The sequence below is a fragment of the Anas acuta genome, chromosome Z, assembly GCF_963932015.1.
Source record: "Anas acuta chromosome Z, bAnaAcu1.1, whole genome shotgun sequence".
Lineage (NCBI taxonomy): Eukaryota > Metazoa > Chordata > Aves > Anseriformes > Anatidae > Anas > Anas acuta.
The window spans coordinates 47,896,252-47,923,810 of NC_089017.1; the positions used below are offsets into that span (position 1 = coordinate 47,896,252).

Here is a 27,559-nt window from a genome sequence, read left to right on the forward strand (position 1 = left end):
ATGATCATAAAGGCAAAGCCTAGGGTGCTAAGTGAAGGGAGGCTGAGGGTGCTAAGTGCACTGGAGTGCTGGAGCAGTTTTTGCTCACTCCATCATTGACATGCTTCCTTGCATCATTCTGCCTCTAACCAGCTGCCACTTTCCCAGCCACCTGGGCACATTATGAAGAAATGAGTGCATCAAGACCCTTCCCAGGCAGCAGTATGGGTGCCAGACCACCAGTTCAGCTCTCTTCATTCTAATAAACAGTCCTCCTGCATTATCCCAACAGATGTTGTGACCCCCAAACACTCCTGGGTGACTTTATACCATATCAGAGGGAATTCAGCAAACAGTCATATTTGTGCCATAAAACTGCCACTTGGATGGGCTAAGAGACAGCCTTCCCACAATTTAGACTCTGGAACCTGGAAAAACACTGGTATAAATTATTTTTAATGAAGGGCACAGCCCTGTCTCCTTCAGGCTGCCCTGGTTCCTTTCCCACCATGGTGTCCTCGTGGGGAAAGAGCAGCTGGCATCACACCACAGGCCTCCTGAGTTGACCGACATGGTCCATGCACTGAATCCTTTGTACTGATCTTGAACAGAAAGATGGGGCCACGCTCAGTACTCTCCAGCCCCAAGCCAGCAGAGGACACAACTGTTTTTCCAGCCCTGAGCATCTGGCTTTTTGTTTGTTCATTTGTTTCTGTTTTGTTTATTCAACACAGAAAAGCTCCTTGCTTCAGAGCTACAAATGTTCAGCACTGATGTTGAGTCAGGAAGGACTTGACTAGACAGATCTCTGCAGCCTAAAGCTTTTACAGACTGCACGCTGTTGAGCTTATCTTAAAGTCTAGCATTTATACATAGGGTGGTAATAACCCTTCAGAAGGTAATGAAGTCATTATTTTTCTGAGATTTGGAAAGTGAAAAACTGAACTCTATTACTGATATTTTTCTGGTAATATTCACGATGATCTGAAACACGATTCATAATAATGCAATCAAGTGTCTGACAGGTATTTAGAGATTCTCCCTAGAGCCTTCCAAAATGTCAGCAGGTTTGCTAGGGAGTATTACAGCAATGGCTGATTTTTCAAAGGAAAAGATAAGCTATACTCCAGGGAATTTTTTTCACTACTGTCTCTTTTGCAGGCAGATATCTAGCTGGTTATTCTGGCTGTGGCAGAGGCCACAGCTACCTACCACATAGAAACCTACTCAGTAAGTCTTCTGCTTGCAATTGTGTCACAGACTGTCAGTTGCAGGAACATTTTTCTAGTCTTCTCCAATTAGAAGTGAGCTAACCACATGTGAGGCTTTTGTCCATTTGAAATATTTGTGTTTTAATGTATAGAAACCGGGGATGTTCTTTCAGTTGTAGCCGAAATTCTGTCGTATCCTTTTAAGTGCTGGCGTCCAGTGCCCTGGGGCATTAGTTGAACAGTTTAGTTATTGTTCTGAGAGAAGAGTAGGTTTAAATGTCTGGTACATTAGCCTGATTAAATGCCATCCCCCCTGCTTTTCCATTCCAAGAAAGTCCAAAACTAGCATTGATTTTTTTTTTGTTTTGTTTATTTGAATTCCTTAATATTTAATTTAATTTTATTTAAAGCACTACGAACACAGAGTAATTCCACTGACTCCACAGGAGATATCGGGAAACAGGGCTGGAATCTAACCTTGTACTATACTCTGTATACCATTAGTATGACTTTTATTATTTCCCTAGAACTGCTCTTTCCTTCCACTTTCCGGTGGGAAATCTTTGGATTAAAACAAGCTGCAGGCTATGCAGAGTTCCTGAATGTTTTAATGATCTATGCAAAACCCATTAGTTGCCACAATGGCAACTACTGCTTGACAGACAGTAGGATAACGGTTGTCTCAGAGTCTGTGAGGTGTCAGAGGAATCTGAAACACTAATTTTGCAGGAAGTATGAGCAAGCGCCTACAGCAGCAATGTAGCTCATTCAAATGTACGTCTGTCTGTCTTGAGGCAGAACTAGTATTTCATTTTTCTGGTGTGATGAGCTTTGAATCAACTGCTGTCTCTGATCAAGAGACAAGCTACATATACAGAATAGATGCTTGTAACTCCTTTAGATATTTGTCACTTTGGAGGAAAGAAGAAGCTAAGAAAGGTCCAGGGGAGGAATGCTATGAATATGGATTCTGTAATTTCTTTGGTAGACTAGTACTCAAGCAAATGTAGCTGTGATCCCTGATAACACAGTTAGATGGATCAATCCCAGACTTCATGGGAGGTAACACGAGTCTGAAATCCTGTCTACCTGTGTTCAGACAGCACATTAAGGCTGTGCACGAGGTGAAAGTTGCATCTCTCAGAGGCAGGAGAGAGGAAATTATGTATGGCTTAGGGACTGTTTACCCTAAACAGTTGCATGTTTGGAGCCTCCTTCTCTGAAGACACCCAAAACCCACCTGGACACTATCTTGTGCAACATGCCCCGGGTGACTCTGCTTGGCAGGGGTTTGGACCAGATTATCTCCAGAGATCCCTTCCAACTTCAACCACACTGTGATTCTGTGATCTATTCTGTCTATCCTATGACTTATGCACCGTACACCAAGTGTATAAGTGACCTCTCTTGTTGGCAGCAGTGCTGCGAGTGAATTACACTTTAGAGGACATCAGCTAAATGTCAGCACTTTACTAATTCCTTCAGCCAAATGGACACCTGGAGAGTTAATGTGTTGTTGTACTTATTGTTGAGTTATGTATAGAAAATATGCAGTAAAACTCCAGATAATTGGATGTGGATTACATTTGTAATTATATGTTCACTGGATAATATGCATGCTTCAGAGACCTAATATTCACCCCAGCAAGAAAACAGAGCTATAAGGCAGGCTGAGCAAATGGAGCTTTTCAATTGAAATGTGCAAATGAATTTTTTTGCACACATGGGCAGTATTAGCAGATCACCACTCAGGGGTGCAGGGGAAGAATGGTTTCCTTTGAATGCGGTAGAAATCTGTTCCTTAGGAACAGGATCCTCAGGATCAATTTTATCCTGAGGAATAGCTCTTTTCGTCTATAAATATCTTGTAAAATATCAGACTGTCATTCACAATAGCCCTAAAGCAGCATGGATAAAACACTGGGTGGAGAATCTTCTCTGGATTGAAAAAATAATAATCAAAAAAGAGTGAGCCAAAAATATTATTACCAAATTTTTAAAAGAAGGTGTGAATCGAGTAGCTGTTGTTGAAACAATCAGCTACTATTGAAAAACTGACACAGGATTACTGAAAATTTTGAAACTTCTTTAAAGAGAAAAGGATTCTTTAAAATAATAATAATAATAATAATTAAGAAAAAACAAGGATCAGCTAACTTCCTAGAACAGGAGTCAAGCAGAGAATGGGTTGTCACTTTTGTTCAGATTTGCTGCTCTCAAGTGCTTCTGCTGTAATCCCATGCTACAGGGGTGGCTGGGTGCAGGAAAGGCTCATCTCAGCAAGCAGAAGCATGTATGCATGAACTAGCATTTCTGCTGAGCCTTTGTCTCAACCAGCTATCACTGTCCATTTCTTGAATGGTGCTGTATCTTTGGTGTCTCCCCTTCTGTTACTGCAGGAAGTCATCAGTGTGACAATGGCTATTACAGCATTTATAAGAAATGCTCACAAGCAGGGGCCCAGAAAGTCTTTCAGGAGTTCTACATATTTTTCTGATCTCTGATGGTTATTTCTTCCTCAGCCCTAGTTATGGCTCCTGCCTTGGCCTTCAGTAGCTCTGCAGAAAGCAGGTATTTGGGTTGATTTTCAGCATGGTCTCTGCACATCATACCACCTTTCTTACAAGGGCAGTCAATCACTCTATATATGACAAGACAGAGGTGGGATCAAGGACATGTCAGCCTTGTTTTTGGCTTTTCCTGAGACATATAAGCAAACAGTGTATTATGTTCAGTCAGAGTGATGAATGGAGAAGACTAAACCTTTTCCATCTGCAAAGACAAAAGCAGGGGGAAGTAAGGGAGAAAACAGAGAACACCAATTCCTTCTTGTTGAGATTGAAATATTAGTGGCTCTCATATGAAAGTCCCATCTGCCAGCTCGTGATCATGTGTGAGGCATTTGCACTTTGGTGCTTCATCTCCCTGACCCGCCAAGCCCAGAGACCTGTCTCGGGCAGCAGGCAGCAGTTGGTGCCTCCGAGACTGGTCTGATGCTTCTGCTAAGTGAGTTTCCTTCTAAGCTGTGACCGTGAGAGGTAACTCAGCCTTTTTGACTCATATTTCCCCCCTAGTTATATCTGCAGGGCCTCTTGTCTCTTCTGTAATCTTGTTAGGTCACTGTCTCCAGCTCCCTCCTGCTCTCCCATAGCAGCCACCACTTCGTAGTGCCATGGATCAGGTTCCTCGTTGTGAGGCCACCCAGAGTCCAGTGACTTTGGAAGGGGGCTGTCCTACCTTACAGAGACGGGGCAGACAGGGACAATGGACGATTAAACCCTAAGCCAATAACTGCAGCATAATCTTCTCTCAGTGTGCTGCCTCTCCTCATTCCTTGTCTGCATCGACTAGAAACAGCTACAGCAGCAAGCCACACAATCAAATGTTGAGGCTGGAGTTGCATGCCGTCTCTGACACCTTGAACAGTGTTGCACATGATTGATGTGGGAACACAGAGCACCAGAATGTGACAGTGCTTTACTGATTGCTGTCTCTAACTGTGGGCAAGGCTGAAAAATAGAGGAGAATGTAAAAAGAGTCTTCAAGGAAAGCTGTGCAATTGCTTTATTACCCAGCAAATGTCTTCCTTGCCTTCTAGTGATTAATGATTGACTTATATGCTAAAGTAAGAGGCTTACTAGACCTTGCATAAGAAGCAATTGTTTTTGTTAGTGCAGTGAGGGAAAACACATTCCCGAGGAACTATGAGAACTTTTCTCTTGATCTGAAGAGGGCCCGAGCAAATAGGTGTTTCTCAGAGGCTGATAAGATTTTCTGTTTTTACTTCTTTTTCCAGATGAAGAAATACATATATATTTTTAAATGTCTGTTTCCCATACAGTAGACTCTGACCACAGAGGCCAAAAAAACTTCCTGGCAGGCTGGAGAAGTGTAATTTGGCCTGCTTCTGGCAGCCTGCAGAGGTCCCTCCCAGAGCTCAAGCAGTGGATGGGGACATCCTGATCGGCAGAAGGCACTCCCTTGTTATATTGTTGTAAGATCATAAACTGCAAGGCTTTGGGAGCCTCAGTGGCCTGTGTGAAATGCTGAGCAAGAGGTGTGTGTCTTTTCAAGATGTCTAACAGACGTTAGGATTGGCCACAGTTTGATCTGATTATGGTTTATTTGTCTCAGAGTAGACACAATTAATATGTGGGTGTAAATACAGAGAAAATATGTCTTCAGGCGAGAGCCAGCACAAGGCTTCTGTCACTGATGTTTACCTTTGCCCTGTTGTTTCATCCACTGTGATTAGAAATTCATCAAATACGTCCAGAGAATTTGCATGCTTAGCCTGCTTTGGAAAGAGGGGATTGTCTAGCTGTGGAAGGAGATTATGCAGCAATTTCCTCCTCAGCAGAGCAAGACAATGAATCTGACTCTTCATTATAGAGGAAGGATGAGTAAGAACGGTTGCATTTCCTGTGCAGCAAGAGCAACATGAGCCGTGCTCCACATTCCTCTGGGAATTTCCATGATTGTGTCGATTTCAGACATGGTGCATAATGTTACTATGAGAAAATGTAGATGTTTGAAAAGGAATCTGGGGAAGGGGAAAGGGATCGATCGATTTATAAAATGAGGTGTTTGATCTCATCTAGAAAGGCAGCTGTACCAGAGAGGACAGAGGCTCAGAGTTAGTTGCTGGAGCTTTTTAACTCATGCATTAATTACCAACAGAAGCCATGTGTTACTGAGATGACTGTAGTTTTTAATAGATACTCTCACGTTTTCTCAGCACCAATGAAAATACTTCCCTGTGTTTTCACTAGGTGGGAGGCTGTAAAGGAGGCTCACAGTTACTTGTATTTGCTAAATAAATGAAGGAGAGAGGTCCCACAAATCTGCATCCCTCTCCTCTGTTTTCACACTCCCACTCAGGGTGAACGCAACTTAGTGCTGATGGCCAGACATCAAACATTCCCTTGGTGTTTTCCAGAGCTTCTAACAGACATGCAACTCTGCTTCCTTTTTTCTAAATCTTTTACTTGAGGGACTTAATACATCTGCAGTTGCAGAAGTGTATCAGGGACCACATTCACAAGTGCACATTCTTGGATGCTTAAGAAAGACAGTCCAGTAAGGGCATATGAGCAAGACACAATGACCAAAGGACAGTTTTCTTGAGCAACCCTGAACACATCCTTTAGGACTGTTATAAAAGAGGATTGTAGGCTGGGAATCCCATACTGGCACTTGGTCCCTGAGGGAACAGCCCATGAACCCAGAGCACCATGTGTGGACACCCCAGAGAATGCCCAGAGAGACTGCTGCTGCCTCAAAACTAAAAATATTTCCTACTAGGATTAGCCTGAACACTGAAGAAAGGTTGTTCCATGCTTATTTGCTGAGAGAGGTTCTGTGCAGACATCCAGGCTGTTGGAGATGACCCAGATGGAGTGGTGGAATTTGTCTCCAGTCATGCCTATCCCACAGTCCTCGACACATCACTTAAAGGAAAAACTTCCCCCCCCTCCCCACCCCCAAAAAAAAAAAAAAAAAAAAAAAAAAGGAGAGGGGGAACATTCAATCATCACTGAATAAATGTGCTAAATGTTCAACATGTCTTTCTACAATCCACAAGGTTTAGGAAAAATGCTTCAGTGGTTCATCTCTTTAGAGTAGAAAATGTTTTATCTTTTTTTTCTGCAAAGCTGGACATTTCCTTCAGCAAGAGTAAATAAGTTGCCCTAAGACAGCCTGCAGTGCTGGCATTGAAATTGTGCTCTTAGGAGAGAAGGAAACTGCCCCCAAGGGGGAAGAAAAAGGGTAACCACATCTCTTGACTTTAAAGTAAACCCAAAAGCTGCTACTTACACATTGGGTGAAGTCCGCCATGATAAAAAGGTCTGAAGAACAGTTCTGGCTCATCCAGCACCCTTTAGGATAAGAAATAAAGGAGAGCCCTGAGTGCTGGGCAGGTGCAGGTAGGGAACTGAGGTGCATAAGAAAACCTGTACCTGTGTTAGACACAACAAAAAATGTGCCCATTTTTTGATGCCTAAGCATATTTTTTGGAACCATATTTTTTCTTCTCATAAAAGAAATGCAGTGACTGCACATGCCTTATTAAAAGATTACTTGTTTGGCTTATGGCCATAGAGGAATAATTCTTCTTATTGCTCAATAGATCAAGCCACTGTCATTTTAAACACTGGCTGAATTTCTGATGGAAATGTGAAAGAGTTAACTTTACTGCTGTGGTGTTACTGTAGCATTAAAATAACAGCAAATTTGGGGATCATAAATTCGATCTCCTTCTTGCAGCATATATTTCGAGCATAGAGAAAATCCTTGTGAAATTATGCATGTTCTGTAAACATCTGTCTCTTTTACTTGGAAAATATACAAGTTGAAATGTGGACCAGTAAAGTATAAGTAAGACGCATGGATGAAAGCAGAGTGGTGCCTTTTGAATTCATAGGCATTTAAAGTAACTTTTTTCTTATTTTTTATGAAGAGTCTTAAAATGCTAAAAATTCTTTGATTTCACGTAATGCAATTTTTCTTATGTTTCATAAGAAAAGATGATGGAAGGGTTTGGCACTTTAATTTTCATTGGTGTTTTCCTTCTCTTAAGTTGTCTTTTTTTTTTTTTTCTTTAGCAATTGAAAGCTTTTCTTTCTTAATAGGATTAGCTGAAATAATTACCGAAGGATTTCTGTGTGTCATCTGAGTACAGTTTCCCACAGCACCATTAAAACCCTGTTTGCAATAGGGAATTTGTTAATGGCAGGGGGCAGCTGAAGAGGCTGTAGTTAAATGTTACCACTTAAAACAGAGAAGGTCATCTCATCATGCCCAATTTGTAGGAAGAAGAAACAGCAGCTTCTTGCCAGCAGGAAACTACAACTGAAAGCTCACAGTCAGCAGGGTGAAGTCAGGGGCCATGACCTAAATGGCAGATGCTGCGGCAGCACTACTCTGCAGCAGTTCTTGTCCCTGACCTGTTCAGTTACTACAAGTGATCTGGGACAGCAAAACTTTAATGTTACATGTTCCAAATTTCAGGCAAACCCCTTGGTTCTTGCTCCAGACCAAGGTCTTTCCCTCTGGCCTATGAGGAAGGAAGTCTACTTACATTGTTTTGGTGTATCCCTGTCACACCCCATGTGACACATGTTCCCACACTATGTGGGAAAAGCTCCAGATTCTTCAGCTTTCGGACAGCTCCTTGCTGCTTTTTCCAGTTTTCAGATTTTAGACAGAGTATCAAGGAGTTATAAATTTGTACAGGAAAGGAACCAAGGAACCTTATGAGGAAACAATAAAGAAAAAAAAAAAAAAAAGAAAAAAAGAAAGAAACACCTAAAAGTGGCTTGGTTTGTGTCTACACAAAGGCATCCTGCTAGGGAAGCTGGTTTGAATTAATTTCTGTGGCTTTAATCCATGCATCTAATCCGTAACTTTATTACTTGTTCAAGTCACACCGTATTGTTCTGCTGCTTCTTAGCCTTTGTGTCAGGGGTTCTGGCTTGGTTTCTATATTTGTATGCAGCATAGTATGTTGTTCAGGATAACTAGAAAATGAAATCTGAAAGGCATTTTGTGAGCGTGTGTGTGCAGATATCAGCTTGACAGATACATGTCTGCAATGATAGATCATTGTTCAGTATGCCAGGAAATGAGCACTTCTGGCCTGACTTGTCTGATATTCCTTGAAATCATAGGATGTGTGTGGGGATTTCTGCAGCTCAGTGTGAACATTGCGTTGTTTCTGTGGGAAAAGGGCTTGATAAAGACCTTCACTTGGGGTCCTTTGTCTTGTGCTGCTGTCTATACCTGTTTCCTCTCTGCCTGGTCTCTAGAGACTTCTGACTTGCGTAACTGCATTTGAACATAATCACATTCGTGGATCAAAGAAAATACAAAACCTTACAGTCACAAGTTAATTCTTCCTGGAATAACTCCTACAGGTTGACCACAGTTGCCTGCCCTAGTGATAGTTTCAGACCCCTCATCCTGCCCTGCTTCTGTGATTTTCCACATACCCAGTGTTATTCAGCTACTTTTGTTGGCACCCTTGGAAACTCTCTCATTACCTAATGCACCAGTGAGCTGACTGTTGCCAGTAGCTACAACTTACCTCTACAATGGTAGGCAGTAAACCTGAACTTTCTAGCAGCTGCAGCCACATTAATAATGCATTATGTTTCCTGTAACTACATACATGCACAGAGATTTATTTATTTATTTATTTATTTATTGAAAGAGGTGGAGGGTGGAAGGTGGTGGAAACAGCTACAGCTCGTTATTAATGCTGACTAGACCTCAGCTGCATAGGTTTTTAATTAGCCTATGTCTAACCCTAATAGACACTGTTGGGATAATACTGGCACTTCTTAAGCTGGCTAGTGTAGGAGGGGAAGCGTACTGTCTGCTTGCACATACATTGCGTAGTATTACTAGCACATATTCAGCAGTGCAGGCCCAAACTTTATCCTCTTTTGTTTTCCAGTGCTCTTGCTTAAATCTCAGTCATATTGTGTAATTCAAGACAGCTCCAAAGAGTGATTTCTGTGCAGCTGAGCGGGACTGCTTTCCTGATGAACCCATGAACTGATTCCTAAATAAGGAAAGAAATACAATATAGAGAATTTCATGTATTTTTCAGGTGTTATTAACAAGGCCTCCAGAGAATCATTTCAATTGAAGAGTGAAGCAGGATCACCGTTTTTACTCTTTGAGGTGTAGGAAGTTCAAAATTCAAGAAACCATGCCTCTTCCTCTTTTAGCTGAGCTTCATGCTCCTGGAATAAATAGAAACAATGTGATGCCCATGAGTATGTCTGTCAGCTTTGGGGAGTCCTGGTGAGCTCTGGCCTGAAGAAGGGCTCTGCCCCATGTAGCTTGTGTCTTTAGCATCTGATTTATTTTGGTCACATCCTTGTTTTCTCCTCTAGCAAGAACAAAGCTGTTAAAATACATCAAAAACCCAGTAGGAAGGACACAGGGTTTCGTGTGAAATTAGGAACACAAAGAGGATTTGTTGCCCCTTGGCAGCTTTTAATTTAATTGGAGTTAAGCAGCGGTTAAGCAGTATGCAGGGAATTTTTGAGCAACAGGAAGGCTGCAATGCTCAAGTGAGAGCAAGCACTCAATCTTACTACTGCTTTGGCTGAGCGGGCTGAAATCTTGCCCACGCTGGCAAGAAATTTGGTCCCATCTTTGCAGCAGTCAATGTCTGAAGGAGTGCTAGAGTTTTATAGTGTCTGGCTTCTAACTGCAGACCTGATCAGAAAGGGACTTAGGCATAGACTTCACCTTGGGCATGTGTGCCTGAGCTAAAGTCACCAGGGACCACTTTCTCCCCATGGGCTGGGGAAAGGAAGGAGATGAGCACCCACACTGACCACTACTTGGGCATAGGCTCCTGTTCACATCAGAAGGCCATATGGCATTATGTGTCCACACCTAAGCACTTGCCACTCATTTTTCAGGCTGCTAATTGGCCTGACAGTTGCCAGTTTTGCCACAGTGGCTTCCCTGTGTCCTATGGTGCCTGGAAAACCCCTTTGTAAGAGGAGCAGCCTGGGGTCTTGTGGTGCAGGAGGGCTGAGACCTGCAGCCACTTCACTGCTGGACTCTGCAGAATGGTCTCAACAGCAGACAGGAGCAAACAGAGCGAAAACTTTTGGTAGCCCAAGGTGTGCACCAGTCTTCAGGAAACCATCACTCTAACCCAGCAAAGCCCCAAAGCAATGCTGTCTCCTCCTTACAGCCTGTATGTGCTTGTTGCCATTCCCTACCATTGTAGCCACCTCTCCCACCACAGGCACAGCACGGCTGCTGTGGTGTAGATGAGCACGGGTCTCTTTAGTTGACTTTTTCTCTGACTAGCAATTTGGATGAGCTTGGCTGGGGACATAGAACACAGGGTGACCTCAGCCCTGCCAGCCTGGCCCTCCCTTCCAAATACTCTTTCAGAGTAAATGCATTTCTCCTTCTGGCACCCTCAAGAAGAAGGGAAACAAAAGTGTGTCCCCTCCACCCACTTCAATATAGTCTTTTTGCCACTCCACAGATTCTGTGGTGAAGCACAGGGGGATAGAGGGTACCCCTGGTAGACATGAACTGTGAATGCACGAAATGCTGCATGGATAAGGCATCCCTCAAATGAAATGATGATTGCTGTGAACTTGGTCTGAGACATCTGTATGTACAAGCAGGCAAACACTACCATGCGTGCTTTTGTTGTCAATAGTGGGTATTAGAAGCAAATGAACTCTGTAGCAAAGGGTCTATTTACTTGCCCTCCTCTGCATTGCTGTAAGGTTTGAAGACAGGTTTTTTTGCTCTGTCACTGCCTCCTGTGCGCCATTCCTCAATTGCCCAATGTCTTGTGGAACGGGGTGTTTCTAAAACATCACTACTGCTCTTGCACCACTCAGCAGCAGTGGCCACCATTGCCCTGTGCTATGCATGTCAGTGTGTTAAAGGCAAGCAAGTTTTGATGAACCTGTTTTACTCTGGGTTTATTCAGTGCCTGAAGCAGCGCAAAGTCTGCTCTGTGGCTTTGAATGGCATCAGTGAAATGATTATATAAATTGATGTATTATATTATTTGGAGCAGTTTTGTCCTCTTGCATTTGACACGACCCAACCTGGTGCAGGAACATTAAAGCCCAATGTATTTGGGTAATTTCCTTATACCACTTCATTTTATTTTATTTTTATTTCTGAAAGGTGGGAGGTTTGCTTTTGTGCCAGACCATACATAATACAAACAGTGCCTGGGTGCAAGAGTGAGAAAGATGAGACAAGGAAGCATCTTAAAATTCAGGCTGGGGTTTGCATTCAAAACAGCTGTGTAATAAAAACATATTTGATTAGCCTACCAAAAACTTATGACTAGACATAAAATCTCCTTTGTCATACCTATTTGAATTCTTCTTAATTATTTGCTGGAAATTGACAACATTTTCCAGCCAATGCCAAAGGAGTGATTCATGCTTTCTATGGCTTTCTGAATGCACTATGAAAGAATATTAAATATTAAATGGCCTTGATGATGCTAGGATTCTGAGGCATGATGAGAGCTGTCATTTTTATTATTGTTGGAATTTTTGCAGTTATAAATGCTGAGTTACTTTTATATTTTAAACAGCATACCTCTCATTTCTACTACCTTATCTTGAACAAAATCACACTACATGTACATATCAAAATGACCAGAGCTGAACCAAGAAGTGTAACTGAATAAGGTTCTTTATTAGGATAAGGCAGATTAGATTCATTATTTGAAGGTATTTGCAGAAGGCTGCTAAGCAAACCAGTATAACATTTTCTGCAGGCAAAATTCTGAAGCTTGCAGATTATGAATGTGTAACTATATTGTAAAACATGCTTTACAAATCTAAGCCAGTAATATGTCAGTGGGTTATCATTAACATCTATTTATTTAATGATACAAAAATCCTTTCATGCAGTATTCTGGCTGCATGTCCTTGACTTCTTTCTTTTTGTTTTCTTAGGAGTGAAACTATTAAATATAAGCTGGTGATTTACTCTATAAAAAAGTCCATATGTAGTTGAAATGCTGAAAACAACACTTAAAGTGAAGTGAAGTTTGATACATTAAAGGTTTAAACAGCAGCAGCTGGGAATATATGCAAGTACAAAAACAATTATGAAAAACTGAAAACTGAAAGGTGTAATAAGTAGAACCAAGATTTTTCTCAATAATGGGTATCTTGTTAAGATCTCCAAAGAACCTCTGCCTGTGTTAAGTCTTGGCTCAGAAAGGGACTTAGGTCATGTTTTCACTATGCAGACTTTGGTGAGAAGATCTGATCAAGGAATTTCTGTCTTCTGGAGCCTGGTCAAACCCCGCATCTTCCAACCCACAGTTGTGTTTATGGGACCAGGCTGGGGAGCACTTGGTGAGCTTACCCGCTGCTTTTAAACAAACAAAATAGAAATGCAAAAGAAAAAAAAAAAGTCTTTTTTGTGACTGTTTTTAGGTCAAAAATCAGTTTTATGATCCAGCTGAGAGCCTGGCCACATGAACAGTGTTACTGAATCAGCACAGGTGACAGAAAAGAGGTAGCAAAACAAAGAAAAAGGCAGGGAAAATGATGATTTCACTGCTAAACCATGTTTATCATGAAACCACGGCACTAGGCTCCAAAATACCTTTTCAGTTCCTGAATTAGGCTCCGATTCAAAAAGGCACTTAGATATATGATCTAACCCATCTCTAATCAGGAAGGCATTTCACCACTTGTTTAACTCCATGCACGTTTAAGTACTTCATTAACCAGGGATCAATGGTGGTGGGATAATTCCTTGATTCAGAGCTTTTGGGACCTTTGTTCAGATTTTCTGTGTCCAGTGACTCCCTTAGAAGCAGGGGGACTGCGGATGTGAAAACATTCATTGCTGTGGCAAAGGAACATAGGCTGTGGGCTGGCCTGTACCAAGCTGTGTCTGTACCAAGTAGCAGTATTGCCACAGTCCAGCCAACACCCAGAAGGAATTTGCTCTGTCTCTGAATACAATTGACCAGGTAGAGGCCAACAAATGCATTTGACCACTCAGCTACTGAGGTGGATGGGAGTTGATAAGCAAGCCTGATCCCTGTAGTTATAATGCTGTTTCTGCCAGACTGTGAGACTAGGAGACTCCAGTGGTGGGCTGAGTGTGGTGCTCGATCTGAAGGAAATAGAAAGCTGCACAGGTCTCCCAGCTGAGAGCATTACAGGTCTTTGTGTTACTTAAATGTTCCTTTACCACAGAGCAGGGTTAATTATCATTAGCATGACCAGTGGCCTTTCTCATCCTAGTTTTTGCAACTGAGCAGAGGCTGGGCAAATGAGTCAGTGCCGTTGACAAAAACCTCTGACATTTGTGATTTGATGCTCAATTTCTGTGCCTCGGTGCCACAAGCTCTGCTTCTGATTAGGATGAAAGAAACTCAGTGTCTCAAATTCCACATGAAGATGAAAAGACTCAGAAAATCTTTTGGTTCCCCTGAAATAACAGCCCGTTTTATGGCAGTTTTCAGTTTCAATTACTGGCTTCAGCTATGTAAAGTATAAACATCCCCTTGAAAAGGCCATTGTAGTTCTGTTGTTTTTTTCAAATCACTGTTTTTGTAAGCCACAGTTATACTTACATTAAAAAAGTTCCTGGTGTAAATGTCTGGTGTAAATGTGCATGTGTGGTGTCAATAGAGGAAGTTCTACCGCAAAGGCAACATGATCGCTCTCTAAAAACAACTTTTCAAAAGCACTGAAGTTTGTATTCCATGCTCCAGACATTTCCAAGAAACATTTCTGACACACCTACATGGGCACTGGAATAATTCCAGCACATTTGTTTTGGCCTGAAGGTATGAAGATGGTTTGGATATGGCCTCTTCATGTCCCTGTCTCCTCTGTTGGCTGAGGGCAGGAGGTCTACCCACAGTAGGCCTCATATCAGATGAATTAAGAGCACTAATTATTCTGCTGACATTGATGTATTTACCCTCACGTCTAAGCCTGGGTTCTGTATTTGTAGTGCTCTTGTTTTCCCTCAGTTTCTTATGGGCTCAGCATCTCTTCTCCTCAGTCACATATGGCTGCAAATGACTATAACATTAAAAAATAATAATAATAATAATAAAGGTGCAAAAGGTGGTGGGAATGGGGAAAGACATGCAAACAGCAATGTCACATATATCGTGTTTGCTTTCCGCCAGGTGAAAAAGGAGTTCTGCATGTGTGCAAACAATAGCCTGTCCCATTTTAACATTTGCAGTTCCAGTGACAAGACCAGTAGAGAAGCAAAATTAAGTTTTCTCTTTATGTCATTTGAAATGAGAGATGGAAATTTTAGTAAAGGGTTTTGGAAGGACTCAAACGGAGAGTGCTGGCATCAGCCCAAGGGAGATGGATTAAGGAGGGGAGATTGGTGAAGCACTGAAAGGAGAAATAAATGGATCTTTTGCACCAAGTGTCATAGCCAGCTCTTCCCACACCACGACTGCTGGCAGTGATGCTCCTTATTGGACCTGCCCGCTTGCTTTGGGTCACCCCTCCATCTTTAAATAGTGCACTTATTTAATTTGGAGAAAGTGCCTGCAATCAATAAAAAGAGATCCTTTTATCTGCCTCATCAATCTCTTATTAATGAACATGCACTTTTTTTCTTTTTAACTTCTTGGTTACGGTGCTTTTAATTTCTCAATGTATGGGGAAAAAAATGGAGTGCAATCGAACACATGATGGAGCATTTGATGCCACATATTGCTGCTTGTGTCTTTCTGAAGAACTGACATGGTCTTACAGAAAAGTAATGGTCTGGGGGGAGATTATCTGTCCTGCACAGCTGTGTGGTCCTCTGAGCATCCTTTTTTAAGCTGTGATCCAGCAGACATGCGAACAGCACATAACCACCTATGAAGGTAGTTACTTCCCTAGTGTCCCTGTAGCTGCAAGAACAGAGATAATTCTTAGAGAATGCTTGTTGTGGATTACACACACTTCATTTAAAGCAGTTGGATATTTGAAATCCAATGGTTTCCATGAGAATGAATTGCCAGGCCAAATTTCTGAAACCTTCAGCAGATTTGGGTGTGCTTTCAGCATGACTAAGAGGTCAGTGGAGCGCAGGATATTGTCAGTTATGGTTATGTATCTACTTATGCTTCATTCACATGTTTGTGGCTGGCCAGAGATAGAGGTCCTCTATAGTGTGGTAATACATCGTCTACCTCCTTTTAGGACCTGTAAAGCTGGAGAAACAGATATAGCTTGTTCATCCTTATTTCAGACTGGAGGTTAATGCTTTGTGTTTCTTCTTGAGTCTTTCGGGAATAGAAAGTAGCAAAAATAACGCCCAGTTCTTTACAGAAACACTCCACAGAATGAAATTACAGTTTTGTAAGCCTGCGTGTTTCAACCTGTCACTTACACATGGCAAGAGTCCAAATTCCAGTCACACATTAGCTTCATTAGACTAGAATCACACCACTTTTTCCTGTAAACCAAGGGGATCCAAGCCACATAATAATCAGAAACACGTCTTTGCATAAGGACCTAACAGGCAAGTAATTTTCTTCCTTATCCTTCCATACTGGCCACCAATGGGCTACTGTAGTAAAATTTTGTTACCTACAGGCCCACGCTCCTTGTTTTCCTCTAGGTCTCCCTTTCTATTAACCAGTTGCAGGCTGTTTCCAAGGCACTCATCTCCTCAGCCCGGGCCATAACCCACGGTTAAGCACAGCATGCCAGTGCTAGTGTGGCACTACAGAAATGCAAAAGGCCAAGTAGTGCAGCTGCCAGATGGGATTTCCACCTTGCTTTGGGGCAGGGGTGGGGAAGACCCCATCGACAAGCACGCCTTCAGTTCATGCATGTATCTGCAGAGACAGAGACAGAGCCCTCCGGCCCTTGCCGCAGCCAGGGCGCGCAGGGCAGCGCGCTCCCTTGTCGGTACGGAGCGCGGGGTTGCATTTTTAGCCCAAAAAGCCCCGAGAGGAGCCATCCCCGCGCCGTATCGGGTTGCAGCATCCCGTGCCGGCTGTCCAGGCCCTGCCTGGGGCCACCTGCGGAGCGGTGCCCGGGAGGCATCCCAGCCGATGATTCAGCATCGCCTCCCTCTCTGGCGCAGGGAGCAGGGTGCCGCCCTGCTCCCTGCACCCAGAGCCCTCGGCTGGGGGGCGAGGCGGCTCCGCAGGCTCCCCGGGGGGCAGGTGAGGAAGAGGAGGAGGAGGAGGAGGAAGAAGAGGCGGAGGTCTGAGAGGAGCTGGCGGCGCGGTGCCGGAACGGGCATCCTGCGCGCCAGGTCCGGAGGTGCCGCGGGGGAAGGGAGGTGCGGCAGGGGAGGGCACTGCAGCCGGGAAGGGAGCCAGATCCCCGCCGAGATGCTGCGGCCGCCGAGGAGGCGGGGAAGGCTGCGGGGGGGCTGCGGCTGGACGGTGGCGGGGAGCGTGGAAAAGCTGGGAAAAGGGGGGCACCGCACCCCCGGCGCCCTGTGCCTGAGTCCGGCCGCGGCCCTGCACTCAGGGGAGCCCCTGGAGGTGTCCCCCGGTGTCGCTGCGGTGTCCCTGTGGGGGACACAGCGCCCGCAGGGGCGGCAGCAATAAGCCGGTAATAAGCCGTCTGTCTGTCCAGCTGCGTGGCGCTGCCCGTGGTTGCTTTAAACTTCTCGGCAACCCGAGCAGGGAAGCTGCGAGATCTCCACGTGCGTTTATTTCCCTTCGCCTCGGCGCCGGGAAAATGTGAGCAAAGCAGAAAGGTGCTTCTAAAAAGGGTGGTCAAATGCGGGTAGGCTGGAGAGAGCAGTGAATGCTACAGAAGATTAAACGCAGGTAGCTTGCCTAAAAGGCTGGTGCTGGAGAGATGTGGACCTGGTGGTGGGATGGACGTAGCAGAAAGCGCAGCTCAGAGCAGTGTCATCAGGAAAAGTGTCTCAGTGGAAGTAGGTAGGTTAAAAAATTAGACATGAATAAAGACGGCAAGACATTTTTAAAAACTTGTGTCAAATACTCAGATGCTGCAGTCTCTCATCTGTGCAATGAAGAGAATATTCCCAGCTGGTTCTCAACTTTGAAGAGCAAAGCTTCACACCTGAGAAGCAACTTGTGTGTGCGAAAGTGCGTGTTTTTTCCAGATTTATCACTCAGTCTAAGAAAGGATGCTATCTTTCCCTAGACACATTGCCTATTTGTACCCAGAGACCGTCACAGTTGTCACAACGATGCTATGATGTTCCCCCTTCTATAGTTGTGATGTTGTTACTGCTGTTTGAAACACGTTTGGTGATACTTGAAAGAGCCTGCACTCGTGCAGAATATTGTCAGCTAAGTAGCGCTTGTACTTGGTAATAAGAGGAGCCATGCACGTAACTATGCGATGCAAGCTGTTCCTTTCGAGGTTACTGATCACATCATTAACCTGAGGACCAGACACTTCAGTGGTATTGTAGACTAGATTGTATCATGATTTATCTTTTTACATTCTTCCAGGGAGTGTTATCACTGGCTGTGCTTTAAGGTAAATTCTCCAGGCACTTGAATGTAGCATCATGATTACTTCAGTTGGCTACCACAGTCTCACAGGAAGCTCTGTGATCAGACATCCATCAATTAGTCCTTGACAGGAGAGTCTGTGGAAACACTATGGGAATCATTGAGATTTTGATAAACCTTTTTTAATGCAAATATTGCTAATGTTCCCATGGAGATCTCTGTGAATGGGGAGTATTGTGAATTATGTTTGAGGAAGACAGAAGAGATAGGTAGAGACAGGTGCCTTTTTGGTCACTATGAAAAATATATAACTGCAAATGAAATTCCCTTTTGGATGCCTGACTAAAGTACCAGCAAAAAAAATAAGTTCAGGGCAATTTGAAATACTTAATTCTTTGTTTCCTTATGCAACCTGCAAACATTCACACTAAGGAAGAAGGGGGATTCACACTGCCACATCTTTGATGCAAATGTTTTCACAAAGTCCAAGGTACTGTAAATTGCATTAAAAGCCCCTCTCCTCTTATATTAAATATGTCTGTATTGTCACAGACATGCACTTTTCTGTGTGGTAGGATTGGGGATAGGGCTGATTCTGATCTTTATTAACTGGTCTGTTCATTTACTTCTGCATTACACTGCACTGGTGGGAATGGGACTAAGTGCTAGATATTGGTGGAGGTGAGGAATGACAGTCAAACATAAGAACAAAATGGAAGCCTCGTTAATAATACAATTCTTTGAGTTTTTACTTTTTTCTTTTTTTTTACTCGGAGGGAGAGTGAGGACATATTTTAGCAGCATTAGCAGCATGCCAGCTCTTCAGGAAAATGTTGAGGAGTTGGCATTAGTGTGAAGGTTTTGTTTTTTCGGTTTTGGATGGTTTTGGAAGGGAGTTTGGAAAATGCAAAATATTTAAAAAAAAAAAAAAAAGATGAAAGTTGTTGTCTACAAATTAAATGTAAATTTTTCAGAGGTGAGAATGAGTTGTTTGTGTTGGGCTGGGAGTTTTTTTATTGTGTTAGACCCAAGGTGCATCCCAGCATTATTCTCAGTGAATCAAACTTACTCAGAGGCTTGGAGAGAAAAGCTCTCTCTAGGTGTTAGGCAGGGGGAAGCTGCTGCTGGAAAGCGGGCTTCCCCCTGGGAGAGATCGGGTGTCAGACTCGGCGAGCCCAGTCCAGCCCAAGGCGCTCCCACCTACACCCCATCCTCGCCCGGCTTTGGGAGACCGTGCCACCGATGTCTGTCTGTCTGTCTGTCTGTCTCCTCTGACCGCGCTCCGGCGGGGAAGAGGGAGCGGGCGGCAGCGCGCAACTCCTGCCTGCTCCATCCCTTTGATTTGATGGCCTTTATTCTTCCTAATTGGATAAAATAGGAAGTCACTGACAGTCCTGCGTTGCTGGGTGCACTGATTTCCCTCAGACCAGCCCTGCAGAGGGCGGGGGGTGGGGAAGGGGAGGAAGGAGTGAGCCTGTACATCAGAGAAACAGGCTGCAAAGGGGGCTGGGGGAGCGGGGCGGGGGGGGGAGAGAGAAGGAGGAAAGTGAATGAGCGCTCAAGAAGGACAAAGAGGGAGGGGAGAGAAAGGGAGTTACCATCGCCTTGGCATCGCTCTTCCTTTCAAACCTCTGTGTAATGATATTGTTTGCAGTGATGCTCAGACAGCGAGCACCTGCTGCTCTGTAATGATTCAGCCTCTTTCAGCCGCCGCTGTAACGCGACAGGATGCTGCTGCTACTGTCACTTCTGCCGCTGCCGCTGTTGTTACAGATTTTGCTTTTGCTCCTTCTACCGCATGACAATTGTTTTCCTCGCCTAAGCAGATACCAGCCTCAGATGCTCAAGGTGAGAGTCTTGCCTTTCGCTCTGGGCTATTGGTTCACTTAATCTGGTCAATTTGTTCGCTCGTTCGTGGTTTTCTTTCTCTCCACCCTCCTTCCCCCCGTTTTGTTTTGTCGTGCTTGCTTTCGGGGGGACGTTCTCTCCCTCCCTCAGAAGAGCTGGAATTGCTTGAGAGGCGTTTGAGGAATTATAAAAGTGGCCAGGAGACGGGAGCGCAGTAATTGCAGAGCTGCTCTTGCTTCAGAGAGGCAGCGAGAGCGGCAGAGGGCTCGGGGCGGGGGGCAGGGAGGCCTCATTTTCCCCCCCGTGCATCCCTCCTCTCCCAGTTCGGATGGTGTTGCCGGGCTCGGACCTTTTGTTGCCTCCTGCTCTGTGATTTTTGCAGAGCGCTGTGAATATTTCTACCGTCTCTTTTTGTCTGTGTCTCACAGTAATGGACTGTGGTAGAGTTAAGGCCTTTTGGAGGTGAGCTGTGTGAGAACTGATGCTTAAACATGTCTGAAGTAGCCGCCGACACTTTCCCCAGCCCCTCGGCTCAGCTGAGCCCTGATGCGTCCCTCGACGGGCTCCCGGCTGAGGAGAACATGCCGGGGCCCCACAGAGAGGACCAGAGGGTCCAGGGGGTAGCAGGCCTTGCCGCGACCTGCTGCGTGTGCCTGGAGGCAGAGCGACTCAAGGGCTGCCTCAACTCCGAAAAGATCTGCATCGCCCCTATCCTGGCGTGCCTGCTCAGCCTCTGCCTCTGCATTGCTGGCCTCAAGTGGGTCTTTGTGGACAAGATTTTTGAGTATGACTCTCCTACCCACCTTGACCCCGGGAGGATAGGACAAGACCCAAAGAGCACTGTGGATCCTACAGCTCTGTCTGCCTGGGTGCCTTCGGAGGTGTATGCCTCACCCTTTCCCGTACCTAGCCCTGAGAGCAAGGCTGAAGTGACAGTGCAAACTGACAGCTCGCTCGCGCCCTCCAAGCCCTTCTTCCTCCAGCCTTCTCTCTACAACCGCATCCTAGATGTCGGGTTGTTGTCCTCTGCCGCACCTTCGCTGTCACCATCTGCCCTGGAGCCTACCACCGCATCCCAGGCGCAAGCAACAGAAACCAATCTCCAAACTGCTCCAAAACTTTGTAAGTAGAAGCTATGTGTTTCTTCTTTGTTTTCCCTGACACACACACACACAAATAAATAAATAAAAGGGTTCCTAACTGCTCTGCAGCTGTTATGAAGGAGGGCATGTGACTGTGATGCGCTAAGACGGGTACAGCATCTCTGAGGAGAGCACCTCAGGGCCTCTGAACTTTTATGAGGCGTGCAGGGCAATGGACGGGGCTTTGTTTTGGACCTTTGTAAAGAGCCAGTACCACCCTTTTCTCTGCATCCACCTGTGGGGAAGCACGTGATCTACTTCAAGGGTTTATCTAATAGCTATTCTCTGTGGTCTGCCAGGCTATTTCTCTCACAAATTTGGTTTGTGTCTTCTGCTGGGTCTTCAATGTGTGCTCATTTTCTTTGCCTTGCCTGCAGAGCACTTCTGTTACCTCCTTCCTGAAGTCTGTTGCTGGCATACATCCCTGTCATCCTCCTGAAGCAGTCAGGGAGAACAGTGGGAAAGAGCGACAGTGTATTTGAAGCAGTTAGAGACTGGGAAATTATTAATTTAGCAGTTAGCTTGTGATCTTTCCCTTTCTTTTAAGAGCATAGCACAAATTTCTCTGCATCTGTCCTCTCCTCTAGGAGCTGATTCTTGTTGAACCTGAGACATTTCCTCATTGACTTCTGTGGGGCATTTCAGGAAAGTATTCTTGTCTGTGCCAAGGCAGGAGGAAGCAGTTTCCAAATTAGTCTTTGTTCAGCCTTAAAGCAAAAAATATCCAGGGTACCTGCATTATTTTCTCAGTAGCAATCATAAAGCATCAGAAAACCACATTGCTGAAGTGTAATTTCTTTGATATTCATAATTTGTTTGATACCCATCAAATCTGGAGGAGATGAAGCCAGCAGTTCCTGAGCTGTGTAAAACTGTGCTACACCAGTACAAGAAAAGGCAGTGTGCCATTGCGCCAAGAGCACGGGGCTGAGGTTTCCTTCAGAAAGCTGCAATGATCAGAACAAGCAATTTCCTTGCAAATTGCCTGACAGGACCCCATCTCATATTTCTCCCTTGTGCCTTCCCTATAATGCCGCAGGATGTCCACCCTGTAGGTGTTACATACTGGATCTCAGTCCTGAAGTTACCAGAAGTTCACTATTGAGTTTAGCCCCACCAAGACCAGGTTCAGTATAGATATGTGTAAATTGGACTAGACATGGCATTTTGGGGCCAACCCCTTTGCTAGAGAAAAAGAGCACGATTAGAGTGATTTCAGTGGAGGTCCTTCCAGCTGAAAATTGGTCCTGGACAGCTAACTGGGAAAATGATTCCAGAATCACTGAAAATTTAGGTATTCCTGTAGAATCCCTGCAGACTTTTGCTTAGATAACAGGTGACAATGGGATATTGGATTAACAGCAATTTATCTGACGGAAAGAGTCTGATAGGGAAATATTGCTGCGCAGCTAAGTGACGGGGCTTTGTCTATGGGAAGTAAGACATTATTTGAATTATTGGGTCACTTCACTACCTTTGCAGGTATACAAAGTTATAGTAAGTGATTTATTTATTTATTTATTTATTTATTGATGATGCAGAAAATCTCTTTTGTAGTGCTGATATTGTAAGGGGTACCGAAGATGCGACAGCTCTTTTTACTCTATGTAGTTGACCAGGGAACACCATCTAGTCAAAATGGCCTCTTTGCTGTGTGTGGGAGAAATAACCAAAAGCTAGTTATGTCAGAGCAACCTTCACCCTTTTGAATTTCCACATGAGGCAAGCCTTTCTCAATAACCTGGTAATCTCATTCTGAAGTAAATGAAGGGCAAAATAAAAAAAGAGATTCTTTAGAGCAGTTACCAGCAAAAAGCCGCTATGTTTTCAGATCTGCTCACATCTGGGAAGTAAACGGTTGTCCAGAAATTAGGTGGTTGGGTTGTTGGTATTTATTTTTTCTTTAACTCTCACCTTAATGTTCTTAACAGAAATGTGTTTTAAGGTGTCATAGACTTCCAGGTAGGCACAGACTGAAAGGAGAGGAAGAACTGGCAGCAGGTCAAGCTCAGGTTGCTCCAAGTGAGAAGGTTGTGTAGCTAGCAATTATACTAACCATGGCACGTAATCCTGGATGTGGCAAGGGGCTGCAGTTCCCTGCAGCTGTAAGAAAATATAGCTGGAAAAGTGCACTGTGGAAGATCTGCCTAAGAATTCAAGGAAGCATGAAAAGAACTTTTTGGACAGCTCTAAAAGCACTGTCTTGGGGTTTTTGAAACAGCTGCATTTCAAACATGTCGTTGTGCTTTATGTAGAGCAAGATTTGTTGGAGAGGTTGACAGATTGCATCAGTGATAACTTTTTTTTTTTTTTATGAATGCCTTTGACAGCTATAAAATTCTCAAAGAGATGGCTTGGGAAGTAGCATCTGTAAATTGGATTGTCCCTTCTTTGCCTCTCAGTGTCCTTTTTTCTGTTCCAGGCAGAGTGAGGTAACTTGTTCCCAGAAAACCCCTTTTATGCTGATAATATTTTCTCTTTCAGTGTAGAACTTAAAAAGAACTGACACATCACATATTCTGTGGTATTTTTTCTGAATCAGGCCCTTCCGTGAGTTTCCAAGTCCTTTTCTCTTCTTCTCCTCTCTTATTCTGTCTTACTCAGCATATTCCCCTTAAAGCTGTATCCTTCAAGGTCATCGTCTGTTGAGAGCTAATTGATTCTTCTTTTTCCTGGAGCCTGGGAGAGAAAGCAGAAGAGAGACAATCCTAGTAATTGTGTCTGGTGCATTAGATTGAGGACTGGTCTCCCTCCTATTACCATACTTTACCCTTTATCAATACCAAAAGAATCTCTTCCTTTGTGGTTAGTTTCCATATTATATCATGTCTCTTTTGCCAAAACAGAAGAAAAGGTGAATATTTTAAATCATTCCCATATTTAGGGACCGTGTGAATCTTAGCACAATTACACCAAAGAAGGTTTCATTACATGTGGGATATCATATTACTCACTAGCCTACAGTCTCCCTCACTCTGTGAAGGCATGGAAATTGCAGAAATGCTAACACAGTTCAGCAGCTATATTCTTCTTCTTCTTCAGACACCACCATTAAATACAATTCCACTGTTTACCCAGCTGAGTAACAGACTCATTTTGATAGCACTGTCCAACCTGTGTTTTCATGATAACTACGTCCATACATCTGCAAACAAAACATTCACCTCTTTACGGATCTTCCCATTGCCTTTTCTTTCCATTTAAGTGGATTTCCCCCTAAACAAGTTCAGCTTTTAAACAATTTGGAGAGGAGAACACTGACTGGACATGGCACTTCAGGCACACCAGGGAGCTGTGAATACAAGCACCATGCTCCCAGCAGCAGAAGCAACTCATTTCATGGCTGATACCACATGCAGCTTCTGACAACAGTCTCAAAGCCCCACTGGCAGCCCTGGTGAGGGCATGCAGCACTCCTGTATTTTGCCTGTGCCTTGAAGTAGAGGTGCACAAGCCTTGGGCTGCTCCTGCACTCTTCTTGCTTTGGGCTTCCTGGCCACCTTGGGGTGTAGTGGGCTAATGGGCTAGCTACATCTCCATCTCCCAGCCTCTGTCTGTGCCCACCAAGCTGCGCTGGCCGTAACACACAGAGGTGTGTGGGTGCTTAGCTCTGTGCACACGCCTCAAGGCAGGCAGGGCTGCTAGGCACAGACAGTCACTTGCTGGGATGGAGAACAGCTCCATCCCCCCTCACCAGTTTGGAAAATTAGGTGAATGAGAGAGAAAGCACCACCACACACTGCTGTTAACTACCCCTACCTGGGACCACTCCCGTTTCCCATCTCTGACTTCTGCTGCCTTTTCAGGTGTCCTTTTCTCAGCAAAAGCTGCAGTTTTCTTATCCTCTGTAAAAGTGGTAAAAGAAGACTGGTAGTAGGCATTTACCTGGAAATGATCTGGACTGCCTTCAAAAGTAATCCAGGCACAGTAGCTGAATTTCTAATGCCATTTTAGAGTTAGGGATGGGAAAAAGTTAAAAGAAAACTAGCCTAACGCATGGTTTGGTGTCATACAGTAAATGCTTCTTGCAGTTCTTGCTGCCTCTTTCACCTCCACTTGTTCTTTCCCAGTTCTGCATTTGATGTCTTTTCTCCTGTAGACAGTGATTTGCAAAGGTCTGTATTTTATCTCTGTGGCAGGCTGGAGGGAGCCTTCCCTCCAGGTACAGTTGCTGTAGCCTGGGGGAAGGTTCCGATTTATGGACAGTGAGGGTTTGCTCCTAGCAGCATCAGATGCGTTTGGTTTTTCTTTTTCTTTTTTTTTAAAAAAAGCCCAATTTTGGCCCGTGCTCTGCAGTTCAAAGCCCCACTACAATGCTGTAGGATTGACTCTGTGCCTGGCAGCCTCTGACAGTGTCAAGGTCAGGGATGTGTCAGAGAGCTGCAGGGGGGGGAGAGTGGATGATGCAGCACAGGCTGTGTAGCAGCTTTCCCTATCCTCACTGTTATTATGCAGGGCAGCACTGCCAAATAGGCTGCTTTTCCCCCAAAGCTTGAAGATGCAGGAGGAGAATATCTTAAAGAAAATGCTTCTCCATTTGTGATACCATGTTGGAGTTGACTAGCCTCAGACACCTAGCCTAAGCGCTTACATTAGGAAGCTAAGCTGCCTTCAGCTTCCTAGTCAGCATCAAGGAAAAGACCTCTCCCAAGGTGGTTACCAGAGTGAGACTAGCAGGAGTAACTCTTTCCCCAGTAAGTGCTGGCAGTTCTCGTAGTTCAGCTTCTAAGTGTCTGCTGCACAATGCAAAGATTCGTTCCAAAAGCCAGGACTTTTCTCTGACACTTGTCCTGTGAATTAACATCTTGTCACAAGAAAATTCTAATTAATCATGGTTAAGATACCATACAAGTTCTGAGCCTAACTAGAGCATAATAAAGAGATGCTGATCTCAGTAAGCTCTGGAGACAAAACTGGGCCTCCATTAACAAGCAGCAATAAAGCAAGTGCCAATGCACTGAGCCAGCCCAGCTTATTTATTTTTTTTTTCCTAAAACACTCTTTTCTGGCTTCCCAGAGGTCTTGGTGGCTTATAGATGTATTTACTTGCAGTAATACTCAGAGTTAAGTGCTGTTGGGACTGATGGAGTCAGATGCATAAGATGTTGCAAATTTCAGGGAGTTCAGGTCAACTAAGCCTTCTGAAGTGGTAAATGATGTGTACACACTTTCTCTCCCCAGCCCAGTTCATCACACTGTCTACAAAAAGCTCTCAACAAGCACACACTTTGGGGTTAGATCAATCTGTCTCTTTTTTTTTTTTTTTAATCACCTCCTTTTTTAAGAATCATTGCTTACACAAAAAAAAAAAAAAAAAAAAAAAGGTTTTCTTCTATTTAACATGCAGAGGCCTGAACTGATCAGTCCTTCTTTTCTTTCTCTTTGAAAACACCCCCAAAATCATGGCTTTTGAAACTACCTTGTGGATGAGGTGTTTTCTTTCATGCACAAATATCATGTGCAGATCATGATGGATAAAATGTTCTGAAGTAATTTCTGTTAGTAATAGTATGAATTTGTGAATATCAGCTTCCGCTTGAATGTCTTTTTAAAACTGAATTTTGCTTTGCAAACTCCACTGAGAATATCTTATGTGTTCGTGCTACGTGGAAATTCAGCGTTGCCTTTTTCCTCATTTAAACACATAGGCATATGTGAGTATAAATAATACAATAGGTACATGAAGTATATGGCCATTGCTTCTTTATTAAAAATGACACTTTGAACTGTACTGCATTGTAAGTTTCTAAGTAAAACTGATTACAAATTGATGCCATTAAAAAATAAAATACAGACACAGGGTTCGAATTTTCACTGCAGGGGACTGAAATTATCATATTTCAGTATCTATTGTACTTGTAAGTGAAGTGCTTGATTTCCTGTTCATGCACTGCAAATAAACACACCCAGCTGCCCACCTCAGATTTGCAGTGTCTCACCTTCAGATGCAGAGAAACCTCGGGGAACTTTCTCAGCATCAGATGAGAAGGCAGAATTTGGCTTGCTGGAGGCTAAGCAGCAGGTTAATTGTGATGCAGAGCTGAAACAATATAAATGAGCATTTTCATCATTTGCAGTCTTGCTAATGGAAATGCAATAGATTTGCTGCAGAAATCCAACTCGGAATCAATAGCAATGCAATGAGGCAGCTGGTTCGGGGAGAGCACATGTGATGCCAATCTATTGCAGACAGTACCTGGGCAGAGACTGCTCTGGCTCTGCATCAGGAAAGGGCAGACAGCCCTAGAAGATGCCACAGCAGGTTATGAGAGACTTCTGATAGGAAAAAGCAGGCTTTACCTAGGATTGGGCAGTGTTAGGAGGTAAGGTTTTCTGTGACTGAGGGAAGATAATTGTTTTCTTTGAGAAATTCAGACTAGTTTGGAAAGAAAGATGTCTTTTTTTTTGTTACAAGGTAC

At 44.0% G+C, this 27,559-nt stretch overlaps 2 protein-coding genes across 21 annotated transcripts in view; both read left to right on the top strand.

The window, feature by feature from the left end:
* The window catches only part of NRG1 (neuregulin 1), a 468,454-nt gene that overhangs the window by 337,823 nt on the left and 103,072 nt on the right, over positions 1 to 27,559 (top strand). For 5 of the 20 annotated variants that reach the window (XM_068666042.1, XM_068666036.1, XM_068666038.1 and 2 more), the window contains exon 1: positions 20,339 to 21,120. The exons of 14 other annotated variants lie outside the window; for them this stretch is intronic. In XM_068666042.1, the coding sequence (XP_068522143.1) occupies positions 20,490 to 21,120 (631 nt within the window). In that variant the 5' untranslated portion in view covers positions 20,339 to 20,489. Of the gene's footprint in view, positions 1 to 19,861; positions 19,999 to 20,338; positions 21,121 to 27,559 lie in introns of those variants that run through there. One more of the 20 variants, XM_068666037.1, reaches the window with a different exon arrangement.
* On the top strand, positions 19,879 to 20,153 carry LOC137847701 (uncharacterized). The gene has a single exon (XM_068666061.1). It carries the CDS (start codon positions 19,879 to 19,881, stop codon positions 20,038 to 20,040), a length of 162 nt encoding a protein of 53 aa, XP_068522162.1. The 3' UTR covers positions 20,041 to 20,153.

Bases quoted from the DNA above. Each gene is read 5' to 3' on its own strand.
- LOC137847701 (XM_068666061.1), top strand. From the start codon at position 19,879: ATGCTGCTGCTACTGTCACTTCTGCCGCTGCCGCTGTTGTTACAGATT.